Below are 27155 nucleotides of genomic sequence, written 5' to 3'. Positions count from 1 at the left end.
GGGAGCTGGCTGGCTGTTGGATGCCACTGCAGAGCTAATGGCTGACGGACATCTGGTCCCAGCTTCCCCACAACCAACCACTTTCCACGAAACCAAGTCTATGCTAATGCTCCCCCCTGCCTGCAGCAGCTGCTGCATTGTAAGCAATCTGTAGTAATGTCTAAGTTATTTGTTCATTTGCAAGGCAGAGGTAACAAACTGATCTCCCATCTGTTGATTCAGTTTTAAAATGTTGGCATTCCTGTAAATCTTCTTTCTGAAGATAAAGAAATAAATCTCTTTTAAAAATCAGGGCCCGGCGCGGTGGCGCAAGTGGTTAAAGGTCCTCGCCTTGCACGCCCGGGATCCCATATGGGCGCCGGTTCTAATCCCGGCAGCCCCGCTTCCCTTCCAGCTCCCTGCCTGTGGCCTGGGAAAGCAGTCGAGGACGGCCCAAGGCTTTGGGAACCTGCACCCGCGTGGGAGACCCGGAAGAGGCTCCTGGCTTCGGATCGGCATAGTATCGGCCCGTTGCGCTCACTTGGGGAGTGAATCATCGGACGGAAGATCTTCCTCTCTGTCTCTCCTCTCTGTATATCCACCTTTCCAATGAAAAAATAATAAAAAAATAAATCTTAAAAAAAAAAAAAAATCAGCATATTGGGGCCCGGCACGATAGCATAGCGGTTAAGGTCCTCGTCTTGAACAGGCCAGGATCCCGTGTGGGTGCTGGTTCTAATCCTAGCTGCTCCACTTCCCATCCAGCTCTCTGCTTGTGGCCTGGGAAAGCAGTCGAGGACAGCCCAAGACTTTGGGACCCTGTACCTGTGAGGGAGACCAGAAGGAGGCTCCTGGCTTCGGATTGGCTCAGCTCCAGCCATTGCAGCCACTTGGGGTGTGAACCATCAGATGGAAGATCTTCCTCTCCGTTTCTCCTCTCTGTATATCTGCCTTTCCAATAAAAAAAAATCTTTTAAAAAAAATCAGCACACTGGTTTTAAATCTGAAGAGAAGATAGCATAACTGGTACACAGTTAAATATCCAATTTAAGTGTAAAAAGACTGCCATTTTACATTCGTTATATATTTGCTGGCAATGTTAAAAGTTTTCATTTTTTTCTTTATGTTATACACTGATTTCCATCAATGGGATATGAAATTTATTTATTTATTTATTTATTTATTTATTTGAAAGGCAAATATACAGAGAGGAGGAGATACAGAGAAAGAGCTTCTGCCCATTGGTTCACTCCAGAAGTGGCCACAATGGCCGGAGTTGAGCCGATCCGAAGCCAGGAGCCAGGAGATGCTTCCGGGTCTCCCACGTGGGTGCAGGGTCCCAAGGCTTTGGGCCATCTTCAACTGCTTTCCCAGGCTAGAAGCAGGGAGCTAGATGAGAAGTGGGGCCGCCAGGGTTAGAACCGGCACCCATATGGGATCCTGGCATGTTCAAGATGAGAACTTTAAGTGCTAGGCTACCATATCGGGTCTATGTGTGACATTTTTTAATTTGCAAATTGTTTTAATCATTTGACTGTGAGGGCCTAGGCCTGTAAGATGAAGGTTATAGGAAGGAGGCAGCTGACTTCTGGATCCCCAGTGACCTGTCCCATGACCCTCATCCCATGGCTGCCTGCATCTACTGCATGGCTGTCCTGTGTCTCTGGGGTTGGTGTGGGAGGCTGAGAGTGGTAGGCAGGGAACATTCTAAGGCCTAGGAAGTCACAAGGGCAATTTGGCTGGCAGCCGCCGGACACTCAGTACAGATTGAAGCTAATGAGAAAGCCAGCGGAACAAAGAACCATTATTTCTGACAGAGTGGCAAGTTTGATATTGGGTGACCCACCATTCCTCCCACCAGTGTGAGTTTTCCTCGACTCTGACAGTACAGCAGTATGTTTGGAGACTGGGGGCAATGACAGGGCTGTTTAGATCTGTTAGAACTGGTTGTTGATGGATTTTGAGGGCCATTGTCTTGTGCCAATCCCCACTCCACACCACACTGGATTAGCACAACTTTTGAATACATGACTCCAAAACCTCAAGAGGAAGCCATCCATGCACTAGGTTCTAACCATCCACAATATAGTCTACACCTCACCTTCTAAGCCAGTGCAGTTTCCCTGAGCACAGACCACTCAAGTTAATACTATAGCTTATAAGCACAGAGAGACCTCAGTGATCAGTTACACAAGGTCAACCCATTTCCTTACATGGAACTTCTAGAGCCCAAGTGGTATGTGTTAAGAATCTGAGAGACAGTGATATATGCACATCCAATCCCATCTTGGCATCTGCTGCTCTGCTGCTCCAAGGTGCTGTGCTGAGACCCATAGTCAATCCAGTTGTGGTTATTAAGTCTTTACACAGCCAACTCCTCCTGGAGCACCCAATACCCTTATGGCAGTTGCCTTTTTATGGTCTGAGCCAAGAGATCTCCCAGTGCAGTCATAAAATTCACAGACTCTGGAGCACAATGGCTCAGGTTTGAATCTCAGTTGTCACCAGCAACACCTTAAGGAAGTTCACCAACAGGCTGTAGAAGGAGGGACCACAATGTTGCCTTTCAAGGCCTACAAGGAAGAAATGATATGTTAAAGCTCCATCCACTGAGCAGAATGCCTGTCTACAGTCGTGGTGGTTCTCCTACTTTGCTCTATTACAATATAAACTCTTCATGAGGTGAGTGTGATTTTCATCTTTTTCTTTTTTTTTTAAGATTTATTTTTATTGTAAAGGCAGACTTCCAGAAAGAAGAGACAGAAGGGTTTTCTATCCACTGGGTCACTTTGCAAACGGCTGCAATGACTGTAACCAGGGCAATCTGAAGCCAGGAGCTTCCTCCGGGCTTCCCACCAAGTTGCTGGGTCCCAAGGCATAGGGCTATTTTCCATTATTTTCCCAGGCCACACTCAGGGAGCTGGATGGGAAGTCCAACAGGCAGGACAAGAACTGGTACCCATATGGGATCCCGATGCTTGCAGAGGAGGATAAGCCAATTGAACCACTGCACCAGACCTGCACTTCATCTTTTTGAGCTCTGCTGAAGGGCCTGAGATACAGGCCTTATTCAGATGCGACACTGCATGAGGCCATCTGTAGAAGAAAAGGGGCATCTCCGAGAAGGACAGGAGAGCGGTAGAGGCGGGTGCAGTCAGCCAGTGGTGGGGGGAATGTAACCAGGCCTCCAGACTGTTCCACAGCTATGGATTCAAATAAGCACAGGTGGAAATGGAAGGAAAAGACTGCCTCCATATGGAACATGTACATACACTTTTTCTCCATGTCATTCCAAAACAATGCAGTATTGAAGCTATTTACATAGCATTTACACTGTTACAAAGGATTGTAGGTAATCAGGGTGATGTGAAGTACATAAGAGGATGTGCTTGCATTATGTGCAAATACTACACCATTCATATAAGGGACCTGACCACCTCCACGGATTCAGGTGGATAATTATATACAGAATACATAGTAAAGTGTAACATATACAGGTACAGATTACATAAACATACATAAAAATAAACATGGATCTAGAACTGCCTAACAAAGTGCTAAAAAGACGACAGGTGTGCTCTGAGCCTCTTCGCAAAGGCAGCTTTCTTTAAGCCCCGTTAAGCACAACATGGGAGGCTGGCATTGTAGTGCAGTGAGTCAAGCCACTGCCTGCAGTACTGGCATTCTATACGGGTGCCAGCTCAAGACCAACTGTTCCATTTCCTATCCAGCTCCCTGCTAATGTACCTAGCTGCTTGGGCCCCCCACCCACATGGGAGACCCAGAAAAAGTGCCTGGCTTCTGGCTCCAGATTGGCCCAGCTATGGCTTTTGCAATTATTTGGAGAGTGAATCAGAAGATAGAAGATCTCTCTTTCTGTATAACTTTGCCTTTCAAATAAATAAAATAAGTTTTTAAATTGGAAAGCTGGACATACAGAGAAGGGGAGATAAAGAGAGGAAGATCTTCTGTCTGCTGATTCACTCTCCAAACAGCCACAATGGTCAAAGCTGAGCCGATCCAAAGCCAGGAGGCAGGAGCTTCTTCTGAGTCTCCCATATGGGTGCAGGGTCCCAAGGCTTTGGGCCATCCTTGACTGCCTTCCCAGGCCACAAGCAGGGGAGCTGGATGGGAAGTGGGGCTGCTGGGATTAAAGCCAGTGCCTATATGGGATCCCAGCGAATGCAAGACGAGGACTTTAGCCGTTAGGCTATTGAGCTGGGCCCAAATAAAATAAATCTTTAAGACACACACACACACAACCTGGAGGTTTTTTTTTTTTTTTTTAAAGCAGTGAAAGTTACAAACCCAGGACATTGCAACAAAGAGACAAAGACATGAAAGCAAAGGAAGGGAAAGGAAAAGGCTGGGGAGAGACAATGTGTCAATGAAGAGACACAACTAGGACATTCAGAACCTGGATTTTCTTGCCTAGTGCTTTCTTGTTGGGTTCAGGGGATCAGCTCACCTAAGTGTTAGGATTTTTCCAAGGAGTCTCACTTGGCAGGGAAAATCACAGCCCTGCAGTGGTGCTCTCCAAAGTGACCTGTTTTGGGGTGTTTGCAGGAGGAAGCTACTGGAAGTTCTCAATCATCCGCCCACATGCCCAGCTGTGCCTTGGTCCCTGGGCAGGCTCAGAAGTTTCATCCTGTCCCAGGAGCCCAACACTGCCCTGATGGCAGTGGAAGCTCTCCTCCCACTCATGTCAGCTCCTCTCAGAGGCAGAAGCCTCACCACAGACACAATGCCTAATATCCTCTTTTTCTCTCGTAATAATTATGTACAAAATATATAATGATTACATACAAAATACAGAATAAAGTGTAAAATACATCTGTACAGATTATATAAGCATACAAGAAACATGAATTTAAAACTACCTAACAAAGCTAAAAAGACGACAGGTGTGCTCTGTGCCCCTTTACAGAGGCAGCTTTCTTTAAGCCCTGTTAAGCACAGCACGGGAGGCTGGCATTGTAGTGCAGTGCATTAAGCCACTGTCTGCAGTGGGGCAAGATCTTTTCCCTTTTTGTTACAACAGCAGGTCACCTATGACTTCTTTCTGTTTCATTCATGTAAAGCCCTGTGTCACAGGACAGTCCCACGTTGATGTGTGTGTGGGTGGATGGGGGTCTTCCTGGTGCACTTGGAGAGGGATTGGAAGACAAGAAGGTTGAGAAAAATGCCAGTGAAGGCTCAGGGTCGCTGCCACAGCCTCCCACAAGTAAAAGCCACTAAGCTCACAAGGTTCACACGTAGGGGACGAAGTGTCCCAGGCACACCTCCTTCATCTTCAAACTACACATTTTCTCGGAGTCGCCAGCCATTTTATGAGTCAAGCTACAAAGCCACACTATTTGAATCATTTTGTTCTCTGCAGTGCCCAAAACTTGAAGTATTGCTAATTCAGAACAACCAGATCCAGCTGACAAGAGTAGGTCTGACCAAGTCATAAAGTACAATTACATTTTTCAACATTCAGTTCTATTACTTTCTGGAATCTGGTGGAACTATGCTAATAAATTGCTCCTCAGTACAGGTCTAAAGAGAAATGTTTTAATAACAAGACAAGAGTATATCCAATCTAGTTTACCTATCTAGCTTATATTACAGTATTTTTTGGTTAATAAATCTGCTTATAAATGGTATAAACTATGCTAACTCCCATTCCCTCTAAATTAGTTTAGTCCCAGTTAATGACTCAGTGTGCAGTTAGGAATTGCATGCCCATTTCTCAGAGGGAACACTAAGCTTTTTTTTTTTTTTTTAAAGATTTATTTATTTATTGGAAAGTCAGATATACAGAGAGGAGAAGAGGCAGAGAGGAAGAACTTCCATCTGATGATTCATTCCCCAAGTGAGCGCAATGGCCGATGCTATGCCGATTCGAAGCCAGGATCCAGGAACTTCCTCCGGGTATCCCATATGGGTGCAGGGTCCCAAAGCTTTGGGCCGCCCTCGACTGCCTTCCCAGGCCACAAGCAGGGAGCTGGACGGGAAGTGGAGCCGCCTGGATCAGAACCAGCGCCCACATGGGATCCCGGTGCATTCAAGGTGAGGACTTTAGCCGCTAGGCCATGCAGCCGGGCCCGAAACATTCAGCTTTTACATGGTTTATTCTGCCAGCCAGGAGGTGGGGTGAGGGTTGCCCCTATTATTTTCACTTTTGGATACATTCATTCCTCTCTTCCTCTCTTCTACTTTAAAAAATACACTTTAAAAAAACAAGAAACTTAAATGAGAGAAAGACAGAGAGGGAGAAAAGGAAAGAGGGAGGGCAGGGGGGAGGGAAAGAGAGAGAGTGAGAACGTAAGTGCTTCCGTCTGTTAGTTTACACCCCAAAAGTCCACCACTTTGACACAGTGGGAGGTGGGATACAGGTGTCCTAACCTGCACCTTAGGCACTAGGGATAAATGCCAGCCCCCACTCCCCCACACGTTTATTAAGAAAGGGAATGTGTGAGACATTGTGCTAGGAACTAACAATCTATAATTTCACAGTCCTGAACGGAAGAGAGATGTAAGTATTAGAAAGTGCTGTGGGTGCGGGTATACCTGTGTAAATGCAGGAAAGCGGGGTTACTGCAGTCAATTCACTTGGGAAGCAAAACAAAGACCTAACGATTCTGTAACATGGAAGATGTGTTCTGGAAGACAAGGAGAGGAAGAAAGCATACTCAGGCGTGATACTGCATGGTATGTTCTGTAATTACAAAAAACACTGCAAGAATAGAAATTATAATGAATGAGACGTCAGGAGAGCAGGTTATAGGAAGAGGGATTAACAGGCAAGAAGGGCTGGAAAGGTCAGCTAAGGCCAGATCGGGATATCTTGAAGACACAGCCTGCTCAGCTTCTAACCTCCCTCATGAAATTACGTGCATTAAATAATCAACAAATATGGCCAACGATGGCTCCGCTTGTGTGCCCAGCCCAGAGCGGAGAGAAGAGCTTACTGCCCTCAGTACTAGGCCCATCAACATCTGCAGTATCATTTTTAGTACATGGTGACAAATAAGGGCATTAATTCAATGGAAGAATACATCTGGTTCTTCTTGACCCATCTTGGCCACACGCAGAGATGCACTTAAAAATATATATATGTATATAGAATTGCAATAAGATAGGAGACAGACAGAGACAGAGACCTTCCATCTACCAGTTAATTGAACCCAAGTTCTTGGGTCATCTTTCACTACTTCCTGGGTGCATTTACAGGAAGCTGGATCAGAACCTGAGTAGTACTTCTTTTTTTTTTTTTTAAGATTTATTTATTTTTATCACAAAGTCAGATATACAGAGAGGAGGAGAGACAGAGAGAAAGATCCTCCGTCTGATGATTCACTCCCCAAGTGACTCCAATGGCCAGTGCTGTTCCAATCCAAAGCCAGGAGCCAGGAACCTCCTCCAGGTCTCCCACATGGGTGCAGCATCTCAAGGCTTTAGGTCATTCTTGACTGCTTTCCCAGGCCATAAGCAGGGAGTTAGATGGGAAGTGGGGCTGTTGGGATTAGAACCGGCATCCACATGGGATCCCGGTGCATTCAAGGCAAAGACTTTAGCCGCTAGGCCACTGTGCCAGGCCCAGAACCTGAGCAGTCTGAACTCAAACCAAGTTGCTCCTTTTATGGGATGCTGAGGTTCCAGGACATGGCTTAAGGTAATATAGGACAACAATGCCAGCCGCTACATTTGTGATTTCATAATTGAAACATTATTAGAGGTGTATGTGTTGGGCCAGGTATAGTATTTCCTCAGGGGAATAGTCATTTACACTAAAGCAAAGTTCCTCATCACAGGAAGTCTATTTACCTTTACCTTCCTTTTTTTTTTTTTTCCAACTGGAAAGTCAGAGAGAAGGAGAGATAGCAAGATCTTCCATCTGCTGGTTCACTCCCCCAAGTAGCCACAGCAGCTGGGGCTGAGTTGATCCAAAGCCAGGAGCCAGGAGCTTCTCCCAGGTCTCCCACTCGGGTGCAGGGTCTCAAGGCTTTGGGCCATCCTCAATTGCTTTCCCAGGCCATATGCAGGGAGCTGGATAGGAAGTAGAATAGCTGGGACATGAACCAGTGCTCATACAGGATCCCAGAACATGTAAAGTGAAGACTTTAGCCAATAGGCTACTGCACTAAGTCACAGGCATTGTTTTATATCCTGGTTTGACTATGATTGAGTATCCATGACTCAAAGTCTGAAAGTCCCAGGAGCTCCAACATCTGCAGTGCTCTAGGCACTGACATGACACTCAGAATGAGTTGCAGTTTTCAGATGAACGTGCAACCAGTGAAGTTCATGAAAATATTCCAAAACCAGAATAACGCTGATATTTGGAAAACTTCCTGTATCAAGTATTTCAAATACGGGGTATTAAATCTGTTTAACATTATATGAAAATAAATAATATTACTACCTCAAAACTCAGACAGGTTGAGTAATATCCAAATGTCACACAGCTAGAAAGTGGAGGGGCCAGCACTCCAATTAGGCAGTTGGTGACAAGGTCCATGTCCTTAAGCCACTATTCTGTGCTGCCGTTCTACCATTAGCATCCATTAGATCAAAAGAGGAAGTCGAGAAAAACTGGTTTGGACCTTTGCTTACACTCCCTTTATATTACAACCAGGAGACAGAACACCAGTCTCTCCCCTGCAGCTGCCCAAGCCCCTTAGCAGGATGCTGCCTTAGGGTGCCAGCCATTTCTGTCACACAAGGTTTTCTGAAGGATCTCAGCAGGGGTGAGGCCAAAGGCAGTACAAATTCGAAATATTCGAAAACATACTACCCTACATCTAGCGCAATTAAGATGTCAGGCATTTTAGACATGCTGGCCTTTTCCTTGAGAAGACTGGCTATCTGCAAGTTCAGACGCAGAGGAAAGGATGAAGCTGTGTAGATGAGAGCTGAGTGAACTGGCCACAGAGGTGGAAAAGAGTGGGCCACAGAGGCCAGTGCCCAGTGCATAAGCAGAGGGGCCGCACACTACTTTGCTCCCATCCCACTGCCCACTCCAGATGGACTACCACTCCATGACTGCTCAGGCAAAAGAGCAAGCTCAGCTTCCTGCTGCCTCCTCTGTTAGAGCCGCTCAACCTGCTGTATTCATTGAGCTACTCAATGGGCTGGGCGACTTCCACCTCTACCAAGTCCCCGAGGATGCCACAACTCAACTTCTTGACCCTCTCAAGTAACTCCTGGCTCTGGCTGGCAGGATTGTGCTCATGGAAGGAGGGATGCTCTATTCCTTAGTGTTGGTTGATAAAAAACTATTTAATAAGGCGCAGTCTTACTTATCTCAGGGCCAACAGTTTCGTCATTTTGAATGTTTCTGCCCTATGTGAACATAGTGGTCTTTGCTGAGATTCAGACCACTGTCAAGCTGTTTTGGGAACTAGTGTACCGCATCTGCTTCTGAATATCATGACAGGATGTGGACAACAGATCTAGTTCTGAAAGTCAGAGGAACAGGCATTCAAGACAGCAAGTGGGAATGATAAAACAGTTCCTATTCACAAATGATGTGATTCTCTGAATTAGGTAAACAATCCTAAAGAACTAATGCAAGCCTGGCGGTGTGGCCTAGTGGCTAAAGTCCTCACCTTGAACGCGGCGGGATCCCATATGGGCACTGGTTCTAATCCCGGCAGCTCCACTTCCCATCCAACTCCCTGCTGTGGCCTGGGAAAGCAGTCGAGGACGGTCCAAGGCTTTGGGACCCTGCACCCATGTGGGAGACCCGGAAGAAGTTCCTGGATCCTGGCTTCGGATCGGCATAGCATCAGCCATTGCGCTCACTTGGGGAGTGAATCATCAGATAGAAGTTCTTCCTCTCTGCCTCTTCTCCTCTCTGTATATCTGACTTTCCAATAAAGAAATCTTAAAAAAAAAAATAATAAAAAAATAAAAGAACCAATGCACAAGTTTGGCAATGTCACAGGATAATAGGCAACTTCCACAAACTGTGCTTCTATTTGTTCAAGTGTACAACTGGAAACTAAAAAGATGGAATGGGGATCAAACAAGCTAACAAGATACCTATAGTAATCACCATTCACAACTTCAAGTTTCACAACCATCTAAGAAGGAAGGGAAAAGATCTGGAAAGCTTTGGATGCTGAAGATTCCTACATTGCCACCACGTTCTGAAATGTGTTTGGGGAATGGGGTCTCAAGACGCAGGGATGTTGGGAGGTTCAGCAGTGATATGGGTCACCTACTGTTAGAGAACCAGCCCAGTGGAAGCCCTGCTATCACATAGCAACCCACTACAAATGCAATTGTTCTCAGCTGTGAAGTAGGGTCTAGCAAATGTGCCTGCTATGACAAGCCAGGTGATCCTGCTATGTTCAAGCACGCTTTGTTCAAGACAGGCATTCCCGGTCTATGCTATACCTAGATGACAAGGGCAAATCCGTTGCTGGAGGTTTGTGGCACCCTCTGCTGGTGTTCACCTGCAAAGGTCAACCTGTAAGAACTTTTGTGAAGAAAAGGTAAAAATTCTGCTTCTGTTACCAACCGCGACCCTGTTCCCATGCAACATTCTCTTCTTAAGCTCTGCTGCAGCTTCCATTTCTTCCATTCTTCCAGGATCAGGGCTTGACCAAAATCCAGGCCTAACAGGATCCCAGGCCACATGGTTGTCCTACACAGGAACTGGGCGGAAGATTTTTTTTTTTAAGTGCAGTCTCACTGTGGCCACAAAGGAGATATGGCTCATTCCTGTACACAAATCCCCAACAGTTTCTCATGGCATCTGAAGCAAAATCTAGTCTTACCAAGATCTGCTAGGCCTGCAAGACTGGAGCCCTAACTGCTTCTCTAAGTTCGTTTTCAATACCCTGCTCCATGCAAAGTCTGAACTCATTTCTGCAGTGTTTGGAGCACATGCCGAGGCTGCTCCCAGTGCCAGTACATTTGCTGCTTTTCTGTGCCTGGTTATCCCTGGGGCTACAAGCTGACTTCAAGTTTCTGCCTCAATTATCAGTCACTGCTGTAGGTCTTCCTTCTGTGCTGTAGCAGGTGCTCCCTGCCACTGTCTTTTCCCTATTTTCCATTTATTTTTTTGTTATAGTTTCTTCTCCCCAGTAAGGATGACCAGGATGCGCCTCTGTCCTGCTGGCCCCAGTTGGTCTTTCTTGGTAACTTAGTTAAGAATAGTCCAGAACAGATCTGGAGGCAACTTGGTAGAATGAAAAATGCGCTGGCTTTAGACTGAGAAGACCTGCCTGTGAGGTTTATTTTGACACCAATTAAATCGGGCTTTCACTTCAAGCCTCCCTTAACCTTACTTGCTAAGTGGGAGGAAAATGCCTACTTTGTAGGTTGTATTAAGGACCAGATTTGCTTTGCTGGCTCAATACCTAATACTAATACACTGAAATATTAATTGTGTTTAAGTCAATAAAATACAGCCTATTTTCCAAAAATCTGTCTCAAAAAAATTGTGGAAATATTCATTGGTGAAATAGATCAATAGTTCTTTTTTTTTTTTTTCTTAAGATTTTTTTAAGATTTCTTTTCTTGGAAAAAAAAATTTATAGAAAGGAGAGACAGAAAAGAAAGATCTTCCATTCTCTGGTTCACTCCTCAAATGGCTCAATGGCTGGAACTGAACCAATCCAAGACCAGGAGCCAGGAGTTTCTTCCGAGTCTCCCACATTAGTGCAGGGTCCCAGGGTTTGGACCATCCTCTCCTGCTTTCCTAGGCCTCACTCAGGAGCTGGACAGGAAATAGAGAAGCTTGGACACAAACCGGCATTCATATGGGATCCCGATGTGTGCAAGGTGAGGATTTAGCCACTGAGCCAGCACCAGGTCCACAGTTTGTCCTTTTGGGGTTTACTTCTTTAAATTAAAAAAGTAATCCCTAGGGGGAGATAGTAGAAGAACTATGGATTTAAGAAGGTGAGCAAGTAAGTAAAGAAAAGTAAGCAAGTTCTTACTTCTGGACACACTAGATCATTCGTTTTTGATTTACTGTAATTGAGCGTTGTGTCAACAGATGCCATCACCCTGTTGGTGATAAACTTTGGTAATGATGACAGACAGGGAAAGAAGGGAAAGTGGTTGTTAGGTGTAGCTTTGTAGCTGAGAGCCGTAGAATAGTTGGAACACTAAGCTTTGTCCCAGGTGTAGGACTGTATGAACTTTTAAAAAAAGATTTATTTATTTGAAAGGCAGGGTGACAGAAAGAGGGAGAGTCCTTGTATGTAATGTTTCACGCCCCAACTGACTGAAATGGTTAGCCAGGCTTGAGCCTGGAACCAGGGACTCCATTTGGGTCTCCCACATGGATGTGAAGGACCCAAGTTTTGATCCATCTTGTTCTTTCCTAGGTGCATTAGCAAGGAGCTGGATTAAAACAGAGCAACTGGATCTCAAACTAGCACTCCGTTATGGGGTAATGGAGTGGGGCCTTAACCCACTCCATCCTGCTGACACCCATATAAACTTATTCCACAACTGAATTTGATCTTAATCACTGGGACCCTGCACCCATGTGGGAGACTCGGAAGAAACTCCTGGCTCCTGGTCTTGGATTGGTTCAGTTCCAGCCGTTGAGCCATTTGAGGAGTGAACCAGAGAATGGAAGATCTTTCTTTTCTGTCTCTCCTTTCTATAAATTTGTTTTTCCAAGAAAAGAAATCTGTTTACCACAGATGAAGATTTACTAAATACCAGGGAGTAGATATTACAGACATGATACTGTTGAACTCAATCATTCATTCATAAAAACCAAAGTCCACTGTATAAAAATTAGATTCACTGCTTTGGTTATGCAAAGACCAATATTTTATAGCGGTTCTGTTATGTTTTCCTCTAGTAATTTGATGGTTTCAGGTCTTAGGTTTACAATCCCGGTTCCATTGTGAGTTGGTTTTTGTGTAAGGTGTAAGACTGGGGTCTTGTTTCTCACTTCTACATGTAGAAATCCAATTTTCCCAACACCATTTGCTGAAGAAACTGTTGCTTCCCCAGGCAGTTATTTTATGTCATTTGTCAAACCATGTGAGGAGCAAACAAGTGGATGAAAGATCTCTATCTATAAGTGCCTTTCAAATAAACAAACAAATCCTGGCATTTTTGAAAGATGAAATATGAACAGTCAACAATCCATGGAAAGATGCTCAGGATCACTAGCAATCAAGGAAATGCAAATACAAACTGGAATGGAGGCTGGCACTGTAGTGTAGTGGGTTAAGCCACTGCCCGCAATCCCAACATGCTACACAGGAGCCAGTTCATGTCCCAGTTGCTCTACTTCAGATCCAGTTCCTATTAATGAATTGGGACAGCCATGGAAGACGGCCCAAATCTTGAGATCTGATTATTACTATTATTGATAGATTTTCTTGAAAGGCAGCATTACAGAGAGAGAAGACAGATTTTCCACTGCTGGTTCATTCCTCAAATGGCCATCACAACAGAGCAAAGCTGGTTCAAAACCAGGAGCTTCTTCCCAGTCTCTTACATGGGTGTAGGGACCCAAGGATTTGGGCCGCCTTCTGCTGTTTACTGTGGCAAAGTATTAAATTCTACTTGCTAAATTTTTTACTTCTTGGAGGATTAAATTTGTGGTTATAAACTAATGTGTCTTATCACAAAAGTTAAAAGCAAAGTAAGAAAGGAAGGAGGGTGGGAAGTACTGGTGTGTTCTTAAAGCCATATATACAATATACATGAAATCTGTTGTTTTTATTATCAATAAATTTTTTAAATTAAAAATTCCAAATTTTTAAATAAGAAACTGCAACCCAACTTTCAAGTGTTTTATTTTTAGTGTTTTAAAACATTTTAATACAACAAAGATATAAAATAATATATATTAGTTAAATCTGGTTTTAATTTATAATTAATATATTTACGTATGTACAATACTGTGCTTCAAGGTGTGGCTATCACAGGAACTTTCACATCTTCAAGTAATACTACTTTCTTTGTGGATAGGGAGATAACTTCGGTAGACTTCTCAAAACAAAACATACCCATTTTAGCTTGCAGATACCTCCATTAAGTACCAGTGTTTGCTTTCTTTGTCCCCTAAATACTTAATTGCCTAACAACACATATTTTTCTGAACACAAAATTACTAAACATTCTTAAGACAGCATTACTAACTAATAATACCACTTTGCTGTGTTCAGTTCTTCAGACAACCCAGTAGAGGTCAGATTGCAACAACTAGAATAACAATGAAACTGATATAGCATTCCTTATCCTGTTGTATCAGCAACAAAGTTGTCCTGACATATACTGAGACACAGGGTGCACTGAATAAAAAGTCCATTGGTTAATTCTGAGTAGAATGTATTCCAAAATCCATTTGATCTGTAGCTGTAAGAATGGCTTTTAGATTTCATAAATATTTGCACTGAACTTTAACCAACTAGTCACATTTTAGTTATCTGAAACTGGTAGCATTCAATCAAGGTAAAATAACAAGGGGCCCAAAACCCACGTTCATACTGTTTTTTAATCACTCAAGAGCATTCAATAACAGAGGAAAAATAAATGAATTAAAACCAATTCAAACGCTTTCCATTCTCATTGGTTACCTGAAGCATTCTGATCTTTGATATCCTAACAATCCTAACAAGAGGAACAGGGTAATTCAAGATCAACTTTTACAAACACAAACTGTCTAAACTGCCAAGCAAAGTTGGCATTAAAGTTGACATGCTATTCCAAAACATACACTTAAGTTAATTTATCACTCCTTTACATAAAGAAATACAGTAATCCCTCCCACCCCCACCCCAACGCCAACAGAAAACAGAACAAAACCCCTGGCATGCTTTGATTTTCGGACTGTCTAAAGGAACCCAATACTGTTTTAAAAAGCCACTGAACTATTCTAAATGCTTCAAATGCCTGAATACTTTGATGGATTGATAAACGACTGTCCTAGAGCCACTTTTAGTATGGCATAGTGTCTACAGACTATCAATCAATTACATTCATTAAATCAGACAGTTTGAAAAACTAGAATATGGCTAACAGTCTGAAGTATTTTGGATCTACAACTCTTTTAAAAACTTCAATATGAAATCAATGATGAAAATACCTTTTCGTGAATACAAAGCTGGTTAGTGTTATGCATGACTGTGAGTATATGACAATATTTCTTTAACAGATAGTCTCTAAAACATATTCTTATCAGCTATAGCAACATCTGGCTCCTTTGCTCCCCATTTTAGAGATTCTAGGAGTTTTGGAATTTTTAATAACACTCAGGCAGGCACCAAGAGGGCAGAGCACTACTCACCCAGTGTCAGTTACACCAGCAGCTGGTCTCAGATGGTCAGCGGCTTTTTCTTGTAAACAGCCCCTCCTACTTAACTGGCTGCAAAGTGAAGCTCATTTCTTTGAAAGGATATTAACAACCAACCAACATACGGAGGTTGTATCTCTGCCCTAGAGTTTCTAGTCAGAAAAAACTGTAAGACAGCCCAAGTGAAATTCTGCAGCACAAACAAAAACGGTTTTTCCCAAGTCATTTTGGGATAGCTGCAAATCTGTCTTCTTCAAGACTTCTTACTATCATCTTCCATTGTCCTTCAGCAACATTACCCTGGATGGGTATAGTTTAAAAAAAAAAAAAAAAAGAGTAGCACAGCTTCCAAGAACATAGAAAATGCACGGACTGTCAACAAAACCTTTAGTTTGCATCTCCAAACCAAAAACTCTTTTGGTTCCTCCTATACTTAGGTTTCCAGGATGTAAGGCGCTCACAGGTCTCCAGCTGTGGATCAAATGCAAGAGCGAAGAACACACAGACCTGAGGCATGCAGCATTTCTACCTAACCACATTCACACTAAAAATGTAAACATAAACACTATCTTCATCAGGATTTAGATTCTTAACAAGAAAAAAAAAAAAGACAAAAATTTGGAAATTTCTGGACAAAGTTAAAATAAAAAATAGGTTTTATGTTTAGAAAAATACCAGAAAATATTATCTCAAAATTTTCAAAGAAACTTGATGGTGATTAGTTGATGTAAACACGTCCTTGTAATAGTTAAAACTATAAATCCAGCTTACCTTTTCCTCAAAACAGATAGGATTAAATGCTAGGCTGGGCAGTTATTTTACACAGTCCTCATTGCAGTCTGCTGTTGGGTACTCCCAATGTCAACATCTCTGCAAAGTTAACAGCATTCAGTTTTCTATTTTGTTCTAGAGTAGAATCCTTATCCAGGAAAGGAGACCAATGTTAGGAAATTTACCATTAATAGCTGCTTATATTTTTAAATTAATGTTGTCACAGAATTTTGAGGAACATTTTTCCTAAAGTCAACATTAGTTCCTTCCTTACTAAGCTCAGACCTATCTGTTACTTAGAAAAAAAAATGGCAGTAGCATTTTACTTTATTTTACTTTAATGGTCAAGCCAAAGTTACTGGCACAGGTAAAACCATGCATGTTTCATGATTATGAAATTTATTTGAATGATGTAGGATTTTTTGTCCCTAGCATATAACAGAATCAACAATTTAAAGTGTATACTATTCTGAAGGATGAGATTTAAAATCATAAAAAACTTTTGCTTTGTGCCATTTCTCAAGTGAAAAAAGAAAAGGTAACATCCAGGGCAGGCCGGGATCATGCTTATTATCTCTGGTTGAAACTTGTCTGCAGATTACTCCCTCCCAAACTTATTGAGGTTTACCTACAGCTTATACAAGGGTGGGAAAATGACTCAAAGTACAAAACTAAAATATTTCACTTAGATAAAAGGAAGCAGAGCAAGCTTTTGCTGTGGTCTAATTTTAGATCTCAGTATGCCTGCACCTTTTCTAACTCTGTTTTGAAATGGAATGTAAAAACTACACAGAGTATTCTAGAGGCCAAGTTCATCAGCTGGGGTTTAAATTTCAATTCCATAGCCATCTGACTATTACAACTGACTATGCTGTATAAAACCAGAAAAAATAAAGTGCCAGATGTTATCACAGGGGTGAAATTACTGAACGGACTGAATTTTTAGTGTTGTAAACAGCAGCTAAGTTATATAATTTCCTCAATGCTAAATTAAAACTGACAGAAAGAATGTATGTACACAACTGCATTTAAAAGCAACAATTTTTTTATATTCAAATGTGTCAAGACTGTTTTCTTCTGAAATTTCAAGATAGAAATTGCAAAAACCAACAAGTTATTCTGTCTGCAACCAGTTAAAAATTTGTTTTCAAAAAGAAAAAAAAAATCTTTGCTTGCAGATTTCCCTATTTAATGACATAAGAATTTTATCTAACACCTGGTAAAATATTCCTGTTTGGTTCACTAAATAAGATCACTGAAAAATCATAAAACTGGGCAGTCACTCTGTGAATTATAAGCACAGCACAAATTTATCTCAGGTACCTTTATCCCTGAAATTAAAGTCAATTTATCATAGCATCTAGCTATCACATAGACGCTGGCCATTTCCCTGATGAGTACTTACTGATGGTCATATATAACCCTCAGAACAAAACAGTAATTGCATCTCTTGTTGCACATTTGGTGAAGAAATGCTAGCTCTGTATTTGCATCCTCATTGTTTTGTTGTCCACTCATACACGGTCCCTTTCCCTCTGCTTCAGTCATTCTGGTAACTCTCTGTATACTTAAAGATGGTTAGAAGGCAAAAGCTAATCATGATGAAAACAAATCACTTTCCAGAACTGCAAGTTTTAAACAGACAGAGATTAGCTCAAACAATAAGTGTTCACTCAATAGGGATTGTTCTTCTGAAGATAGTAAGAAGAGCTACAAAAGATACTGCTTCTTGACTACAGGCCTACGGAAACCAGCAAAAGTCATTTAACCAGCAAATCGCTTAGATTAACATTTCTAAGCCCAATAAGCAAATACTCAACAGGTAAGGGTTACAGCTCAATTTCAATAACATTAAGTCTTCCTAAAAAAAGAGGGGCAGAAAACATCTACTTAAGTTTGCTGTTCCACCAGCTAGGTAAAGGCTCTTGATTGTTCTTTCTTGCTTTTTAGAATTCCAGCCTTGCTTAGAATAGGGAACTCTGTCAACACATAAACCAAATATGCAAGGCATCCAGGAACAACCTATGGGGAGAAAGTAAAATTATTCATTTTCAACAGCTACTGTATATTTAATCATGAACTCTTTACAAAGATGCAGTCTTCATCCAATCAGCCTTTTCATTATAGCTGGTTTTGAAAATGGCCAACAATATTCATTAGGTACTGTGCCATTGACGTTGCATTCAAAAAAAGAAAACATGGGAAACCAAATTCTTGCCCTCCTACTCTGCTGATATGCTCTGGTATTAGCCAGAGTATGGTAGTACAAAAAGAGTCTTGTTGTGATATAAAAGGCAATAAATACATCAATGGAATAATGTTCATGGGCAGCCAAGATGAAGAAGATTCCAAACAGGTTGAGAACCCAGGATAAAGTGTGTAAGAAATTCCAGCTTCTTGGTGTATCTAGGAAAATGACAGAAAGATAATTTTACAATTTTGTTCCTTCCACTGTTTCTCGCCCTTATATATTTTAGATGAACCTACTTAGCTGAGTCATTGTAGGACTCACAGCCTTGCTACAGCTTTCTCTGCAGCAAGTTATCATGTAAATATATACATTTGATATATCTCTATGATATATAGGTATAAATTCTAAGATACTTACATTCAGTGACAAAGAAATTCAGCATAGTTAGGACGACTGTGTGGCCACTGAACATGTAATCTCCACAAGTGTGAACGCCAGTCAAGGTCATACCAAAGCCACTCCAAATAGCAAAGGCACGGTGTAATTTCTCCCATACACTGCCGTATATCTACAGAAAAAAGCTAAACTTAGTGTGTTACATGCTTAGGAGGAAAGAGCATTCCAACATTCATTCCCACTGAGCACCAAATGTTGAGTAACTTATAAATGAAATCACACCAAAAGCAAACAAAACATTAGTCCAACTAATTTCAGGCCAGAATGAGGACTAGGTGGGTCAAAGCTTGACAGTGTTCAGAAGTATTTTGGTAATTAAGTGAAATCACTGTGTTTCAAATACCTCTACAGGAGTTCCTTTATAAAGAACAGGTTGCTTTATGATGAAAGTATCTCCAAGTTTTTAATCTAGTATCACAGTAATATTTGTTTTATTGTTTATGTCAGTTAAGAAACAGGTTATGACAGAGATCAACAGCTATCATCGAACATTCATTTCTCGTTCTTCACTAGTGAAAGATTCTTAAATATATCGATGAGTCAATGAACTGAGCTAGAACAATGCATTTCCCAGCCTCCATCCAGTCATATGTAAACAGTGCAAATTATTTCTGTACAATAAAATCCATGTAGAAATATAGGGATTTCCAAGCAAGCTATTTATAAAGGAAAGAGTATCACAAAACAAGTTTTTTTTTCTACATTTCCACCATATCTTGCAATCTACAACTCAGACATGAAAACAGGCGCTTTTGAAACTGATAGAGTGACCTCATTATGTGAGGTAGGTGTTTATATGGTAGAGGAGGAAGAAGCATCATAGGAGGTTGAAAAAACTATTTTAAGATTTATTTGAGGGGTATGAAGACATAGGAAATAGAGACCCAGAGACATGTCCATCTGCTGATTCACCAAAAGCTTGCACCAGCTGGGGCTGAGCCAACCCAAACCAGGAGCCAGGAACTCAATCTGGGCTTCCATTGTGGGACAGATACTCAACTACTTTGGCCATCACCAGTAGCACTCCTAGGGTGTGCATATGCAAGAAGCTGGAATTAGAAGTGGAGCCAGAGATTCCAGCACTGTGGCCTAGCAGCTAAAGTCTTCGCCTTCAATATGCCAGGATCCCATAAGGGCGCTGGTTCTAATCTTGGCGGTTCTACTTTCCATCTAGCTCCCTGCTAGTGGCCTGGGAAAGCAGCAGAGGATGGCTCAAAGCCTTGGGACCTTGCACCAGTGTGGAAGACCCAGAAGAACTTCCCAGCTCCTGGCTTTGGATCAGCTTAGCTCCAGTTGTTGTGGCCACCTGGGGAGTGAACCTGTGGATGGAAGATTTTTCTCACTGTCTCTCCTTCTCTATGTAAGGTCTGCCTTTCCAATATAAGTAAATAAATCTTAACCAAAAAAAAAAAAAAAAAAAAGATGCATTAGGGGTCGATGCGATGGTTTAATCGGCTAACCCTCTACCTTCAAGGGCCAGCACCCATTTGGGTGCTGGTTTTTGTCCCACCTGTTCCACTTCCCATCTAACTCCCTGCTGGTGGCCGAGAAAAGCAGTGGAGGATAGCCCTCATCTTTGGGACCCCTCACCTTGCCACCTGTATGGGAGACCTGGAAGAAGCTCCTGGCTGCTTAGGTCAGTTCAGCTCCAGCCATTGGGGCCATTTAGGGAGTGAACCAGTGGATGGAGGACCTTTCTGTCTTTCCTTTTCTCTATATTTCTGCCTTTCCAATAAAAATTAAAAATTTTTAAATAAAAGTAAGTAAAAAGGTCATGTAAATCGTAACAATAATCACACAAAAAGCTGACAAAATGCTACGTTCATTTACTATGTGCAAGGCATGCTAAATGCTTCATTCACATGTTACTGTATTTAATTCCCATAATTCTATGATGTGATTGGATTTGCAGATGAGGGAACTGACTTAGAAAGTTCCCACAACTTGTAGTAACAAAGCCAGGAAGTGAATTCAGGAAGCCCAAGTCCAAAGTGAGGGAAACAAACAACCTTATTAATTATCATATTCTCCGTAGAAATCTCACTCGCCGTCAGTTATATGCCTCCCCGCTTTTCCCTTCTGCCTCAGTTGAAACAATGAAAGGGAGAAGAATCAATAACTGTAGACGATGGTACTAAACACAACTGGTTCTTCCACAATCTCCAATTTGGACAGTTACAGATATTAATCTCATGAAAGGAAAAACCAAGTTGTGAAGAGAAGAGTTTGCCAGGAAAAATTTACAGCCAAGAGTTAAGAAGCAACTGATGCCAGTCAAAAGCAGGCAATATGTGCTCAAATCTCCCTGTCCTCTCCCACCTTAAATGCCCACATACTTTCAGAAAAATCAAAACTGAAACAACATAGTGGAATGGAATGTACGCAGTGATCAGACAATGCGCAGAACACTGCTCTAAGTGTCTCCAAACTAGTTTAGGACTAGAGTTTTGGGGCAATGAAGGAATGTGCCACTTCTCCATGTTAGCACTCCACATCAGACACTGGTTCAAGTCCTGGCTGCTCCCTGTTAATGTGTCTGGGAGGGCAGCAAAGAATGACCCAAGAGTTTAGGCCCCTGGCAACAGTGGCAGATTGGGGATGGAGAGTAGGGCTCCTGGCTGCATCCTGGCCCAGTACTGGTCACCATGGCCAATCTGGGTGGTAAATCAGTGGGCAGAAGCACTCAGTCTCTCCCTCTCTGTAACTGTATCTTTCAAACCAATAAATGTTTTATTTTTATTTTTAAAAGATTTATTTATTTTTATTGGAAAGGCAGATTTACAGAGAGAAGAAGATAGAGACAAAGATATTCCATTTGCTGGTTCACTCCCCAAGTGGTTGCAATGACTGGAGTAGAGCCAAACCAAAACCAGGAACCAGGAAGTTCTTCCTGGTGCAGGGTTCCAGGTCTTTGCCCCAACCTCTACTGCTTTCCCAGGCAACAAGCAGGGAGCTAGATGGGAAGTGGAGCAGCCGGGATATGAACTGGTGCTCTAAATAAATGTTTTAAACACACACACACCAGCAGTTGGTGTTCTGTCCCCAAACCCCTACTGCTGGGAATACAATTTCAAGCAATTACTTCATGACAATGAAAATGCTTTATGGAGTTCCTGTAAGGGATTTGATTGCTAGTAATTATCACATTAACTTTCTAATTTTAACAAATACTGCAAATAATACAGGTCAATAAGTAGGTTATAATTCAAACCAATTAGCTGTATTTAGGGCAGAATAGAAATATCCATATATTGAAAAGGATAATGAAAACCAGTCATTAGAGACAGAAAAAGGGCTATCCATACTGTAAAGGAACGGTGTCTAATTTGTTTTTACAGCACATGTTGGAGCCCTTTGCACATAAGACCTTTGGTTTAGCGGCTGATCCACAATTAAATCCTTGCGTTATAGGAAATTTTCAGTTTAATAAACTTTATGGGAGAGTATAACATCCCACTTCATGATGAAATTCACAGCTATCTGCCTTATAAAGAACATATGCTGTAAAGGCGTTCCCTCTGAGATTCCCGTACCTGCCTAGGAAAGATCTTTTCATAAGAGGAAAACATCGGGAGTCTGACACCAGGTGCAGTGGTCTTCTGGCAGTCATGTACCCAAAAAACTTTGTACAAGAAGACAGACTTTGAACCTTACGTGGCTCCTTTCTTCAATCTCCCATGGCCTGTGGTCCTATTTCCCCTCTTCTGGAGTTCAAGTCCCTATTCATTCCTTTATGCAACTCAAGATACTATAAAAGCTTCAACAACATCTAGTCTGTTCTGAGCCTCTTATGCTGTGTATATTAATACATTCATATGCTTTATCTCCTGTTAATCCATTATTAATTAGACTGAAATTACCAAACCTTTGCAAGGACACATGAATATTAAGATTTCCTGACAGCCAAAATATTTTTTCTTTTAAATCTCTTCTAATCAATTAGCATACTGTTTGGGGGAAAATTTTCTATTTGTACTTTTCACTATGTAATAAATAAGTTTCAAAATAGCTTAAGCATTTAAACATAAATTTTACAACTTAGAGTTAAAATACCTCTTGGGATGCTTACTTCCCACATCAGAGTGCTTGTGTTTGAGTTTTGGTTCTTTTTCTGATTTCAACTTGCTGCTAACACAAACCTTGCGAGGCCCTAGGTGATGGGTCAAGTACTTTGAGCCTTGTCACCCACAGGGTTGACCCAGACTGAGTTCCCACCTTCTGGATTCAGCCTGGCCAGCCCTGGCCATCTGAGCAGTTGGGGAATGAACAGGCAGTTAGAGAGTGAATGAGCAGACGAGTGATTCTCTCTTTCTGCTTTTCAAATGAAAACAAAACTAAACAAAAAATAAGCCCACCAAAGTATCTTATATCACCTTTTAGAAAGGTAGTTACTATCAAGGTTGCCAATATTTTTATTTATCTGAAAAGAAGAGTGATACAGAGAGAAGAATGGGGAGAGAAGAAGGATGCTGGGCCAGGCTAAAGCCAGGAGCCAGAAACTCCATTCTGGTCTCCCATGTGTGTTGCAGGAACTCAAATATCTGAGCTATGATCTACTGCTTTGTCAAATGCACATAGGCAGGAGGCTGGAGAAAGAGAGGGTGAGACTTGATCTCGCATTCTTTTACAGCACACAGGCATCCCAAGTAGGGGCTTAACCCGTTATACCACAATGTCTGTCTCTAAAGTGGGTATTTTAACACATGTAACAATGGTTAATGTGCATGTCTTTCAGTTCCATAATTCTACATTTAATAATTAATCTCAAGGAGATGTAAATGCAAAAACAAAAACGTACAAGGATTTTTATTTACTACAGTGTGGTTTCTAAATGGTAAAATTCAGAATTGTGTCTTTTGGAGACTGGCAAATCATACAGTGGAGTATTGTGCAGCTATTGGAATGTTGAACACAGCTATACGCATTTTTTTCAGAAGAAAGTAAATAACATAGTATTTTAAAATAAGCTAAAAAACAATGTCTAGGGGCCAGCATTGTGGCACCATGAGCAATTAAGCAGCTGCCTGCAGCACCAGAATTCCATACTGGAGCAGTAGTTTGAGTCCCAATTCTTGGTGTCTGCTAATGTACTGAAGAAACAGAAAATGGCCCAAGTACTTGAGTCCCTGCTACCCACTTGGGACACCAAGATGGAGTTCTCAGCCCCGGCTTCAACCTGGCCCAGACCTGGCTACTGTGATCATTTGGTAAGTGAACCAGTGGATGGAACAACTCTGTTAGTCTGACTTTATTTTTTTTTAAGATTTATTTTTCATTGCAAACTCAATATATATATATGAGGAGAGACAGAGAGGAAGATCTTCTGTCTGATGATTCACTCCCCACTCAAGTGACCACAATGGCCGGAGCTAAGCTGATCCGAAGCCAGGAGCCAAGAGCATTTCCAAGATCCCCCATGTGGATGCAGGGTCTCAAGGCTTTGGGCTGTCCTCACTGCTTTCTCAGGCCATAAACAAGCAGGGAGTTGGATGGGAAGTGGGGCTGCCAGGATTAGAACCAGCACCCATACAGAATCCTGGCATGTTCAAGGCGAGGATTTTAGCCACTAGGCCACCGCACAGGACCCTGTCAGTCTGCCTTTAAATAAACAAGTCTTTAAAACAAAACAAAACCAAAAAACCGTATCTAAAATTTAATCTCATCCATCTTCCCCCCAATTAGCACTAATGGCGGGGGCTGGGCCAGGCTGATTAGGAAGCAGGAGCTTTATCTAGGAGCCTTAGTACTTGGGCCAACTTTCACTGCTTTCCAAGGCACATCAGCAAGGAACTGGCTGACTCAAACAGGCACTTACACGGCATGATGCAATTGCGGGCAGAGATTTAATACACAGTGTTATGATGTCACCTTCATATGTCTTACCTTTTATCTAACAAATATATATGCATACATATATGTGTGATACACACACACAGCTATGTAGAGTTCTGAGCAAGCTTAAAAATGTTCTGGATGGGGGGGTGAACATGCCATGCAAGTGCAAGTTTGAGTCCCAGCTGCTCCATTTCCAGTCCAGCTCCTCTTAGTGTGCCTGGGAAATCAGCACAGGACAGGCCAGGTGCTTAGGCCCACACCCACAAGGGAGGCCTTAATGAAGCTCCTAGGTCCTAGCTTTGGCCTGGCCTAACCCTGACCACTGTGGCCATTTAGGTAGTGAACTAGAGGATGGAAGTTCTCTTTGTCTCTATGCCTCTGCTCTTCTCTCTGTAATCTAACTGCCAAACACATAAATACATTAATTTTTGAAAGAAATTTGTCCAGGTAGCTATGGACACAAATATTCACAGTATTATTCAAGGTGGTATGTGGAAAAAAAAACAGAAAATTACATGCACTTTTCATTTTTATAAAGGATATTATCTTGGGGCCATCCTGTTGGCTCAACTGCCTAATCCTTCACCTCCAAGCATGGCATCCCATATGGGTGCTGGTTCATATTCTGGCTGCTCCATTTCCCATCTAGCTCCCCACCTGCAGACCGAGAAAGCAGTGGAGAAAAGTCCAGTGCCTTGGGACCCTGCACCTGCATGCGAGACCCGGAAGAAGCTCCCGGTTCCTGACTTCGGATTGCCTGAGTTCCAGCTGTTGCAATCATTTGGGGAGTGAACTAGATGGGGGATCTTTCTCTCTGTCTCTCCTTCTCTCTGTAAATCTACCTTTTCAATAAAAACGAATAAATTTTTTTTAAAAAAAAGACATTATGCAAAAAGTAGAGTGACAGAGAGAGAGAGGGGGAGAAACAGCGAGAGACAGCTCTTCCACTCTCTGGTTTACAGCTAGGGCTGGGCCAGGAGCTTCTGGGTGGGAGCTAGAACTCCATCTGTGTCTCTTAAGTGAGTGGCAGGGACTCAAGTATGTGGATCATCATCCACTGTTTTCACAGGGTCATTTATAGGGACTGGAAGTACAGAAGCCAGAACTTGAATCAGTGCTTTGTTAAGGGATGGCAGTGCTACAAACAACTGCTTAATGTGCATGCCAACCCCAGATTTTACTTTTTAATACATTACATATTTCTGCATAACTGGAATAATGTTACATACTTTTATAATTTTAAAAATTGTGTTTTGTTGGGCCTGGCGCAGTGGCGCAGTAGCGCAGTAGTTAAGGTCCTCGCCTTGCACGCCCAGGATCCCATCTGGGCGCCGGTTCTAATCCCGGCAGCCCCGCTTCCCTTCCAGCTCCCCGCCTGTGGCCCAGGAAAGCAGTCCAGGACGGCCCAAAGCTTTGGGACCCTGCACCTGTGTGGGAGACCTGAAAGAGGCTCCTGGCTTCGGATCGGCATAGTATCGGCCATTGCGCTCACTTGGGGAGTGAATCATCGGACGGAAGATCTTCCTCTCTGTCTCTCCTCTCTGTATATCCGCCTTTCCAATAAAAATAATAATAATAAAAATAAATCTTTTAAAAAATTGTGTTTTGTTGTAGGTCCAAGTGGTTGTTGTTCAAAAAGGCAAGTTCACGACATATGTAAAAGTGGTGCTGGTCCTGGCAGGACACTACTTGGGACACAAAGCTGTCCTGAGGAACACAGATGACAGCACCTCAGATCTCCCTTACCAGATTCAATTCTGCCTGTGGTGGCCAGAATTGACCGCTACCCCTGCCAAGTAACAGTTGCCATGGGCAAGAAGAAAATCGTCAGGATGTAGAAGATCAAAACTTTTGTGAAGTTTATAACTCTAACCTTTCATGCCCATCGGGGACTCAGGATTTGCCCATGGTCAGAACCGTGGCAATAAGGATGTCTTCAGAAACCCTGCTCTTAAACACAAGGTCCAAGAGACCAAGGTCAAGTTCAGAGACAGGGACAAGACTAGCAAGAACAAGTGGTTCTTCTAGAAGCTGCAGCTTTAGATACATTTCTGTTCTAGTCCTTGAAAACTTAAAAACAAAAAAAACCTGCCATTTCTTTTGGAAAAATGGGAAAAAACATAAAGCAAACCTCCAAGTAGCTTATACCCAAAGTGAAGCACTAACATTAAACTGTAAATGACATATTCACTCCTCGCCCATTCACACCTGCGGCTGGTTCTAGTACTCTCCTGTTCTGGGGTCTATTTATAGGGCTTGATCTCCTTTGGGAGCTTAATCTTCCCTTTCTGGCATTTCAGGCGTGTATACCACACCACAAGAACTGACAATTTTGCTTCCAGATAATATTAACAGACAGCAAAGGTATTATGAGATACATTTGAATATATTGTCCAAATTTAGTGTGTCACACAGCCAACGGTGTATAATTAGGCACAGATGATTTTCAAAGTTAAAAAATTTTTTTTAAAAAAACAACTCTCAGTTTCTGTGATTATTGTTTACATCTGCATGGCCTCTCTTTCCTTGATTTACCTTATATCAAAACAACAAGCTATGAAGTTTAAAACAAAAACAAAACTTATCATTGCTTCCTAAATCCCAGAAAAGAGTAATGCTTAGAGTACCACTCTTCGGGTGGTATATGGTCTCTCA

At 42.2% G+C, this 27155-nt stretch overlaps 1 protein-coding gene and 1 pseudogene across 1 annotated transcript in view; one reads left to right on the top strand and one right to left on the bottom strand.

The window, feature by feature from the left end:
• Positions 1-18062: 18062 nt before the first annotated feature.
• Positions 18063-27155, bottom strand: part of SAMD8 (sterile alpha motif domain containing 8) — a 47227-nt gene continuing 38134 nt past the window's right edge. Inside the window, exons 5-6 of the mRNA XM_040976015.1 lie at positions 18627-18777; positions 18063-18424 (exon numbers count right to left, since the gene is read on the bottom strand). Of these exons, the coding sequence (XP_040831949.1) occupies positions 18120-18424; positions 18627-18777 (456 nt within the window). The 3' untranslated portion in view covers positions 18063-18119. The remainder of the gene's footprint in view (positions 18425-18626; positions 18778-27155) is intronic.
• Positions 19402-26543, top strand: LOC121153444 (annotated as a pseudogene).

Source organism: Ochotona curzoniae, unplaced genomic scaffold, assembly GCF_017591425.1.
Source record: "Ochotona curzoniae isolate NIBS_2020 unplaced genomic scaffold, NIBS_Ocur_1.0 contig_2692, whole genome shotgun sequence".
In the NCBI taxonomy this organism is placed as follows: Eukaryota; Metazoa; Chordata; class Mammalia; order Lagomorpha; family Ochotonidae; genus Ochotona; species Ochotona curzoniae.
The sequence above is the reverse complement of the archived record's forward strand: the minus strand, read 5'-3'. Positions and strand labels throughout refer to the sequence as shown.